Source organism: Cucurbita moschata, unplaced genomic scaffold, assembly GCF_002738365.1.
Source record: "Cucurbita moschata cultivar Rifu unplaced genomic scaffold, Cmos_1.0 Cmo_Scf00031, whole genome shotgun sequence".
Classification (NCBI taxonomy): domain Eukaryota; kingdom Viridiplantae; phylum Streptophyta; class Magnoliopsida; order Cucurbitales; family Cucurbitaceae; genus Cucurbita; species Cucurbita moschata.
In genome coordinates this window covers 1,494,830-1,505,289 of record NW_019268547.1, presented here as the reverse complement: position 1 = coordinate 1,505,289, position 10,460 = coordinate 1,494,830, and the positions used below count along the sequence as shown (strand labels likewise).

The window sequence follows — 10,460 nt, the reverse complement described above, 5'->3', positions numbered from 1 at the left end:
TTTTTTTTTTTTTTTTTTTTTTTTTTTTTTTTTTTTTTTTTTTTTTTTTTTTAATGACATTAGATCTTGTTCGTGTGGTATCATAATTGTGTCTCATATTTGTATGTCATGTTTTTGGAGCTCTTACGTATTGGGATTCTGTAAATGAATATCACAACCTAAAGAGAAATTGAATTCACGTTGAAGTGAAGAATAAAAATTGAAACTAATATCGTTAACAAATGAATTGATAATTTTAATTATTATAGGGTCTATTTGGTGATGTTCGTTATTTTTTAAACTTTTGGAAAATTATAATGTTTTTTATAACTTTTTGGGTTTTTCGTTACTCATTTCCAGAAACTGTTACTTATTTGAGTATAAATTTTAGAAATAATAAAACAATTTTTGTTTTAAACTTTTCCAAACCATAAATAAATGAACATTTTAAAAGAAAAATACATGAAAAATGTCTATCGGATATTTCGTTAATTTTTAGATCTTATATTTGCTTAAAATCTTATTATTATTTTTTATGTCTAGTATTCTATTCTTCTCTTCCACTACAAACCTTCCATGATCATAGATTTCTATTTATTTAGAGTTATTATCGTCATCTTAACGTGATTGTTTGTGCAAAAATAAGCCTTTAAACTTCATCATAAAACAGAAACTTCATCTTGAAATCTTGACATGGGCTTACGTGTTCGAAAACGTCTTTAAAATGACGCAACGAAATACTAAATGAAATAAATAAACAATAAAAGAAAACACCTTATTCTAACCTAAGTCTTAGAAAATAAATACAACTATCTTATGCATGTATTATGGTCTCGAGTTGTGATGCCGTCGTCAGCCGTACAAAATTGTCTCGCCTTTACCTGAAATAGAAGTAGCACAGGACTGAGTATTTTTCAGAAATACTCAGTAAGTGACTCAATATTATCGGTTCGCACACATTCTAGGCCCCTTTCTAGTCAGGCGAGCATTCTCTGGTAGCTGTTGATATTAGACACCTGTTTAGGAATAGCAACCACTGTAGCATTATAATAAATATAATGATCGTTTCTGTAACCGCCCAAGCTCACCGCTAGCAGATATTTTGTTCTTTGGGTTTTCACTTTCGGGCTTCCCCTCAAGGTTTTTAAAACGCGTTTGCTAAAGAGAGGTTTCCACACCCTTATAAAAAATACTTCATTCTCCCCTCCAACCGACGTGGGAACTCACAATCCACCCCCTTTGGGGTCCAACATCCTTGCTGGCACGCTGCCTCGTGTCCACTCCCTTTAGGGCTTAGCCTCCTTGCTGGCACATTATCCCATGTCTGGCTTTGATACTATTTGTAACAGTCCAAGCCCACTGCTAACCGATATTATCCTCTTTGGGCTTTCCTTTTCGGGCTTTCCTTTCAAGATTTTTAAAATGCGTCTGCTAGGGGAGGTTTCAACACCCTTATAAAGAATGTTTCGTTCTCCTCTCCAACTGATGTGAGATCTCACAATCCACCACCCTTTGGGGCCAAGCGTCCTTGTTGGCACTCGTTCCCTCCTCCAATCAATGTGGGACCCCCAATCCACCCCCCTTTGGGACCCAGCGTCCCTACTGGCACACCGCTTCGTGTCCACCCCCTTTGGGGCTTAGCCTCATTGCTGGCACATTATTCGGTGTCTGGCTTTGATACCATTTGTAACAGCCCAAGCCCACTGCTAACCGATATTGTGCTCTTTGGGCTTTTCTTTTCGGGCTTCCTTTCAACATTTTTAAAACCTAACGGCTAGGGGAGGTTTCTACACCCTTATAATTCAAGGGTACATGGATGGAAATTATGTCTAAAAGTGATATCAATGATGAAAGTGAAAAAGTTGGTTCAACACAAAGCATGGGCTATACTAGCCGTCGTGAACACCAAAAAGAAAGAAACTCCCATAGCTGTCGTGTCAGTTGTAAATGAATTCCTAAATGTGTTTGTAGAGGATTTACCAGGAATTCCTCCATTGATTTAGTTAGGTTGCTTTCTGCTATTCTTTACCCTCTAGAGTGATCTGAATATATTCTTTTCTGAATACTGGATAAAACCATTGCATTTATTAGTGATTCATTAGGAAGGAAGTATTTTCAATCCTTGATGTGTATGACAATGGGGGAAGAGAGTCCTAACAATGAAGACATAGGAAAGGAATATCGTATTATAAAAGCTAAGGGCGCTATTCGTCCAGATGGGTGTGCATATTGTTTCTCGAGTAACAATACTATTGGTCGTCTAGCCTCAGAGAGTTATTGTCATTCAATATGTCAGATCCAACCACTAATGTAGCCATGCATCTTGACTATCCGCCAACATTTCTAAGAAAATTTGTCATTAATTTGATGTGTTGGTTCTTAATACCAGACATCACTTGAACATAGCAAAATTTATTCATTATAAAATTTAAATTAATATACTTAAAATATGTAAGAGTATGAATTAATATTTCCTATNAAAACTTAGGATTGACCGTAAAAAAAAAAAAAAAAAAAAAAAAAAAAAAAAAAAAAAAAAAAAAAAAAAAAATCCATATTTGAAGGTAAGTATTATTTTTATTTTTTTTTAAAAGGGGTCTAAATTTGTAGATATTTAAAATAAAAGAAAATGTAGAATATTTTAAATGATTAAAATGAATCTAGAGATCCAATCTTGGGAAGAGAATAATATAAAAATAACCCAAAACCTTATTATATTCCTCTCTTTCTTTTTTTATTTTTTCTTCTTTGGTCTCCTATTTGACTCTTAATATTTTGTTTTAAAAAATTAAATTTATAAACAGCTATTTCTTTGTTTAACTATCTCATTTTTAAAAATGTTTTTAGAATTGGGTAACAATTTAAGGGGAGGTTTGAGACTTTGAGTGAAATTATTAAGTTTGAAATAGTATAGCATGAAGAATTAATTAGCATGTCGGAATAAATATGTTGTTGAATCTTCTTTAGAAAGTTTATATCTAGTTTTTAAGTTAATATTTTCGAACCATTTTTTCTTGATTTGAAATTTACATTTTTTTTTTAATATTTGAGATTAAATTGAAAAATTTTAGATTCTATTTTATTCAAAAAAAAAAAAAAAAAAAAAAAAAAATTTGTTCAACCCAACTCATTACAAATGGTTTGTGTTAGGTTATGAATTAATATTAAAAAATATATATTTTTGCTTACTATAATCTTAAGAACTAATATTTTACTTTTATTAAAAATAAATATTTGAATAAATGATCTGAACAATTCCGAACCAACATAATCCAAGAAATCTATTGCTGGTTCCGGTTGAGTTCATTATTTAATAAAAGTTCTTTGGTTTGAAAATTTTACTAGCCGAACAATTGAGTTGGGGCTATAAGATGTCTCAACTGGATCCAACTCAATCCATGAGCACCTCTAACGTTGAAGCTGGGTTGTGAAACATGTGAGTCAAACTAAGAGTGACATGTTTTAACCTGTATCACCCAATAAGTTGGAGTAAGCAGAACATCTCTAAATGTTTCCATAAAAAAAACATCGAGAAAAAATGCATAAAAAAAAAAAAGACCTTTTTGGAAGTCTGGTTGCTGCAAGCGTCCGAGTGTGTGAGTATGTGTATGTGAACGAGACAGTCTGGGATGTTGGGGGAGGGCTCGTGGGGCCTGAGCCTGACTGTGCAAGGTGGAGCAATGACCAACACCAACTTTGCTATGCTTGTGACTCTTGCAAGGCTGGGGTTCTAGCCAGCATCAAGAAGAGCTGGAGAAAGGTCTCGGTTATTAACATCGTTGTCTTGATCATTCTCGTAATCTCTTACGCTGTTGGCTATGCAGCCTTTCGAAATAATCGACGCATGGATAATGACGAACCTGCTAGTTCTGCTCGCATGACCAAATACAAACCACGTTGGTTTAACATTTGATCGAGAATTTATAAGACGTGAAAATAAAGTGCACGTCTAGGGACGGTGATTAATGTATTTTGTGATATGGAATTTGTGTTTTGATTTGTTTGAATTCAAAATAGCATTAAAATATCTTACGTTAAATTGTATAATATGTCAAATTGCAATTCACTTTGTCTGGGGAAAATTCTAGTGCCCCAAAGCATTTCTTAGAGTAGAGTGATCGTTTCTATTTAAATTCCGCTACTCAACCTGATTAGATCATACACAACTCAACGGTTAACTGTAGACATAATTGTGTCTATCAGATTTCTTGCCTACTCCAAATTTATAAAAATTAATCTATCGAATATAAATTTGAATGTCTAATATAAATGTAAAACTATCCCATAAAAATCCTACTCCACTTTTTAGAAGAAGAATCGAATATGTCAAGAACCAACTGACACAAAATAAAACATTTATTAATGTAGTAAAAACTTTTAAAATTTTAAGAACGAATTGGATATAAATCTCAAAATTAGAAAACGTTAACATAAAAAATAATTTAATCAATGTATGAAAATGCCTTCTTTTCTGTCTACATGATCACTCTTAAAAGAGATGAAAACTACAGTGAGATTCCACATCGGTTGAAGAAGAGAACAAATCATCTTTTACAACGGTGTGCAAATCTCTCCTAACAAACGAGTTTCAAAAACCTTGAAGGAAATCCCAAAAGGGAAAGCTCAAAGACGACAATATTTGTTGGAAGTAGACTTGGTCATTAATAAAACTTGTCAATATGTTGAGGATTATTGAGAGGAGTAGTCCCACATTGGCTAATTAAGAGGAAGACGATGAATTTATAACTAAGAAATACTATTCCATTAGTACGAAATAGATAATAGCCAGTTTTTTCTCTAGACAACTTCAAATTCAATCATAAAGACAATGTTTATTCCATAGAGGTAAATATGAAATGTAATCGAATATAACTTGATTTGCAATTTGTTTGAAGGAAGAACTAGAGCTGAAAAGAATCAAGCATGATTCTCAAACCTTGCCACAAATAACACAACCGTGCTTCCTTTAGCTGTTGCCTTGGTTAGATTGTGTGTACCCGTCAGTGCATAAGGAGTTTCCAGTGTGTATTTGTAATACTGCATAAACCACATAAAAACAAGCTTTTAACGAGTATTCACACGATCGAAATATGTCGAAACATCAACAAACAGGATTCAAAAGTATAAGTGTTAAAGGTTGCTTTATTCAGATTAGTTAAGTATATACACTCGACCAAGTAGTTAAAGGTCAACTTGTACATAATAACTACAAAAATATCATTGGCGTTGGTAGCAAAAAGTGAAGAAATTAATGGGTCGGGAGAAACAGGACTAAAGTATAGATCCAAGAAGAAACCTACTAGTCAATGTGTTTCATCACCTACTAGTCGATGTGTTTCATCAGACTTATCATCTCAACTAAGGAGGCCTAGAGGAAGGCCACCAGGACATAAGAAAAACGAGACTTCAAACTTGTCATCTCAAATGATATATTATTGAGGATGGTTGAGAGAGAGTCCCACATCAGCTAATGAGGAAGGCCACCAGGACATAAGAAAAACGAGACTTCAAACTTGTCATCTCAAATGATATATTATTGAGGATGGTTGAGAGAGAGTCCCACATCAGCTAATTAAGAGTTGATCATGGGTTTACAAGTAAACGAATACATCTCCATTGGTATGAGGCTTTTTGAGGAAACCAAAAACAAAACCATGAGAGTTTATGGTCAAAGTGGATAATATCATAGCATTGTAGAGAGTCGTGATTCCTAACCATACTTATCAATCTCTAGGTATAATAATGAGCTTTACAAAGAATAGTCTAAATTGAATATACAACTTAATTATAAGTGTTTTACCAAGATAATTTACTCCCGTTAGGATAAGCAAATCTCATATCTCAAAGTTATTTTTATAGCAGGTAACAATCCAAGTCCATTAGTAGCAGATATTGTCCACTTTGACTCATTACATATTGTTAAAACGCGTCTACTAAAAAGAGGTTTCCACACCTTTACAAGGAATATTTCGTTTTCCTCTCCGGCAGATGTGGGATCTCACATAGCATTATTGTGCTTAAAGAAAGATAATAAATAAAATATAATCTACAATACGAGGGCGGATTATACCGTCTGATCACCAAGTTTCTCAACTGATGATCATGAAGCATTCTTCCTTATAAGGAAGAAGTTTCCACATCCTTACAATGAATGCTTCGTTCCCTCTCCGATCAATGTGGAATCTCACGTAACATTACTGTGCTTAAAGAAAGATAATAAGAAAAATGTAATCTACAAGATAGGGGAGGATTATACCGTATGATCACCGAGTTTCTCAACTGATGATTCAACGAGTTCTTCGGGATGGAACGTATTTCCAGTAACAAAAGGGCCAAGAGAAGCAATAACCTTGTCAGGGCTACCTATGTCTTCAATTGTGGCATTGGGTTTATTAGTGAGACGAATCAAAGGGGAAGCCACGACCTGGATTTTGCCTTGCTTGTCCTCTTCAAATTTTACCTCCACCCAGGGCTCTGCACACTTGAGTTGACAGTAATTACCAGATAAAATGTTAGCTACACGCGCTTGTTTCCAAGTTGGAGGCAGAGGGAACTGGTATGGTTGCACATTTCCTGAAAAGAACTAAATCTCAACTATAACCATTAGCATATAAATCATTTAACTTAGAAGACAGTGACAAGAAGAAATTATAACCAAAAATAAGCTTTCTGCATCCGTCCTACATAGGATATGCTTTCAGCTACGCCTATTTGGTTCGATGTCAAGGTTAGATTGCTTTTTTCACCTTGTTTTAAGCTTTTAGATCGTTTTTGTGAGAACCCATATCGATTGGAGAGGGAAACAAAGCATTTTTTATAAGTATCTCGAAACCTCTCCATAGTAAACGCGTTATAAAATCTTGAGGAGAAGCTCGAAAGGGAAAGTCCATCGAAGACAATATCTGTTAGCGGTGATCGTTTTTGTGAGATCCCATATCGATTGGAGAGGGAAACGAATCATTTTTTATAAGTATTTGGAAACGTCTCCATAGTAAACGCGTTATAAAATCCAAAAGGGAAAACCCATGGAAGACAATATCTGTTAGCGGTGATCGTTTTTGTGAGATCCCATATCGATTGGAGAGGAAAACAAAGCATTCTTTATAAGTATCTAGAAACCTCTCCATAGTAAACGTGTTTTAAAATCTTGAAAAGAAACCCGAAAAGAAAAGCCCATGGAAGATAATATCGGTTAGCGGTAGCTTGAGTTGTTGCAATTTTTAAAGAGTTGTTTGAGTATCTACTAGCTAGAAAGGAATTTGGAATAGAGTAGGCTATCCGCAACTAGAAATTGTTAGACATTGCCCTATGATTCACTGATTTGATTTGATGTTCATCACTAATATCTGTTAGCGGTGAGCTTTGAGCTGTTGCAATTTTTGAAGAGTTGACCGAGTATCTACCGACTAGAAAGGAATTTAGAATAGAGTAGGCTATCCACAGCTAGGAATTGTTAGACATTGCCCTATGATTCATTGATTTGATGTTCATCACAAGTGTTATAAAACTTTAATGGGACATCCATGGTATTTATGAAATAAAATTATGACAATTATTCGTGAGTGAATGTGTTAATTGCTCCACTATGGTCACAGGTTAGATGACTTGCGTTTTAGTTTTAGATCACTTGCAAGATCATCGGGGTTTTAAGTTTTGACTGTAGGCTAGATGGTTAGTGTTTTGAGATCCGCTCATAGGTTGTATGATCAATGTCGCTCATAGGTTGTATGATCAATGTCGTTGGATTTGATCAGGATTACATGCTAGATGCTCCTATTTCAGACAGGAACACCGACACTTTTAGGTCCACTACATGTTATATTTTATTGTGTGTGTATGATACCAGTAAGATCACATATCGATTGGACAAGAGAACGAATCATTCTTTGTATGACTGTGGAAACCTCTCACTAGCAGACGCGTTTTTGTAGCAATTAAGAATTTCGTCATGAAAATAAAACCGAATACTAAGCTAAATTCATCCGATTTTGTAATAAAGAAAAAACAGAGAAATTAATAAAAATGAGAATGGTGATCGTGAGGAGAGTTCGGACTTTAGTCCGTCTATCATCCACGCCAGCCTGCCTTATCCAATTTATTTATTATAAATTAATAAAAATACTCTAATTTTATATTTTTTAAAAATATCTCAATTTTTTATTAATTAACTTTTATATTTTTTTAAATACTCTTAATTTTTAGGAGGGTTTAAAAAATACCAAACTTTTTAGGAGGTTTAAAAAATACCCTAAAATTAATAATATATTTAAAAAATACTCATGAATTTATAAAATTTAGGATTTAGGGTTTAGGGTTTAGGGTTTAGGGGTGAGCAATAATATTCTTTAACATTTATAAAAATAAATAAATAAATTCTTACATAGATGTGTAAACTTATGTATTTATATGTATTGCTTTCTGGGTGACTGAATGTGATATTTTTGTGTAGCTGCTAATGATCGTTCCAATCATTTCTAATAAATTTTATTGTGCAGGAGACATCTAGGTCCAAGATGTGAGATCTCATATCAGTTGGGGAGGAGAACGAAACACCTTTTGTAAGAGTGTGGAGACCTCTATCTACTAGACGCGTTTTAAAAACTTTGAAGGAAAGCCCAGAAGGGAAAAGCGAAAGAGGACAATATCTGCTAGTGGTGGGTTTGGGTTGTTACAAATGGTATTAGAGGCAGACACTTTGCGATTTGTCAGCAAGGATGTTGAGCCCCAAAGGGGGATGGATATGAGGCGATGTGTTAGCAAGGACGCGGGGCTTTGAAGGGGGTGAGTTTGGTGAGGTTTCCACATTGATTGGAGAAAGGAATGAGTGAGAGCGAGGAGGCTGAGCCCCGAAGAGGAGTGGATTGTGAGATCCCACATCGGTTGGAGAGGAGAATGAAACACCGTTTATAAGGGTGTGGAAATCTTTCCTTAGCAGACACGTTTTAAAGCCTTAAGGGAAGCCCGAACGAGAAAGCCCAAAGAGGACAATATTTTCCATAGGTGTACCATTGACACTTTTTTTCCTCTTTGAGACGAGAGTCATTAACTCGTTCAAAAAGTTGTTTTCTCGTTTTAGCATTATATAAAATCCACCAAAGATTGTTCTAAGCTTAAAATAAGGAAGAAAAAAAAAATGTACTCATGTCTATAAGACCTCACACCCTAAACCCTCTCCGAAAAACCCTAATGGAGACACTTAAATCATTCATTAGGTAAAAAAACTAAATTTCTTTCATTATTTTTCAACGAAACTATAAGGAACGTTTTTTAAGATTCCATAAGCTTCGTAGTTAATGACACTCAACTAAACCCTCATTTCTAAAATAATATTTTTAAGAAACTTTAGACTTTTGTTTCATCTCCAACCGTTAATTTACGTATATTTTCATTAAAGATTAAGATCATCGAGCTTTTGAACTCTTGTTCAAACCATAGCTTGAGTTTTTATGGGAATCTTATGTTCTAATTTTTTATGGGAATCTTATGTTCTAATTTCTTGTATATGATCTTTTTATTTTAAAGACTTAGTGGGGAAAATTAGATGAAAAAAAAAAATCTTTAAATATAAGATATGTAAGACGAAGAAACCTTTGAATTAGTGGAGAAAACTAGAGGGAAAATTTTATCATGAGCACGCGAGTGAAACATTTATTATACAAACATTTTTTTAGTTAGGATAGACATATGAATGAATGGAGACCATTTTTGAACAAAAATTATTCTAAAAATAGAATAACTAAGAAAAACTTAACTGAAAATTATTATATATCTATGTCAATAAAGTGATTTTTTTTTTTCAGTGGCTCAATCATATGAACTTCAAAATTAAGACGTATTTTTACTTGAACTATTGGATGAAGTTTTAAAATAACTATGGTTGCTTGATACAATTGCTCTTTCTCATACGAGGGATGAGGCTCATAGATCCCACTACAGAATCAGAGTAGTGATTGCTTGCATTGGTGTCTCCCTAGTATCTTGAACATATGGAACATGATTCTTCTTTCTCAAATATAGTTTAGTTTGTCCTAAAAGTTCACTTTTTGACATTCAACTTTACTTTCCTTGAGTAACCCAGTAAGGCATCTTAACTTGCAGCCTCAAGTGAAGATTATCACTCTAAGCTGGGTTTGTTAGTGAGAGTAGTGGGAAGAAGAGATGTAATTGTATAACCTCGAGTTTATATCACCTAATAGTTCCATTTATCCATAATAAATTTGTGGTGCATTCTTTGGAAATTCAACAATAATTATCTAGTTATTTGGTCACCCTTCTAAGAAAATTCAACATTCAACTTCTTGAATGCTCGAAACTGCTTACAAAGTACTGTCGATTATTACTCTTAATATTCACCCGACTCAAAAGGTTCGTTCTTTCTTATCTATATATAAAAAAGGGGTTATTTTCTCTTTAATATCTTATTGGTTCCTTAAAAAAAAAAAAAAAAAAAAAAAAAAAAAAAAAAAAAAAAAAAAAAAAAA

General features: G+C 33.8%; 2 protein-coding genes across 2 annotated transcripts in view; one reads left to right on the top strand and one right to left on the bottom strand.

Moving 5' to 3' along the window:
- Positions 1–3,517: 3,517 nt before the first annotated feature.
- Positions 3,518–3,892, top strand: LOC111464754 (tetraspanin-3-like). Its single transcript, XM_023108990.1, has one exon. The coding sequence runs from the start codon at positions 3,518–3,520 to the stop codon at positions 3,890–3,892; it is 375 nt and encodes a 124-aa protein (XP_022964758.1).
- A 1,004-nt stretch (positions 3,893–4,896) lies between these two features.
- The window catches only part of LOC111464753 (psbP domain-containing protein 6, chloroplastic-like), a 7,370-nt gene continuing 1,806 nt past the window's right edge, over positions 4,897–10,460 (bottom strand). The window contains exons 2-3 of the mRNA XM_023108989.1: positions 6,236–6,552; positions 4,897–5,016 (exon numbers count right to left, since the gene is read on the bottom strand). Coding sequence (XP_022964757.1) covers positions 4,897–5,016; positions 6,236–6,552 — 437 coding nt within the window. The remainder of the gene's footprint in view (positions 5,017–6,235; positions 6,553–10,460) is intronic.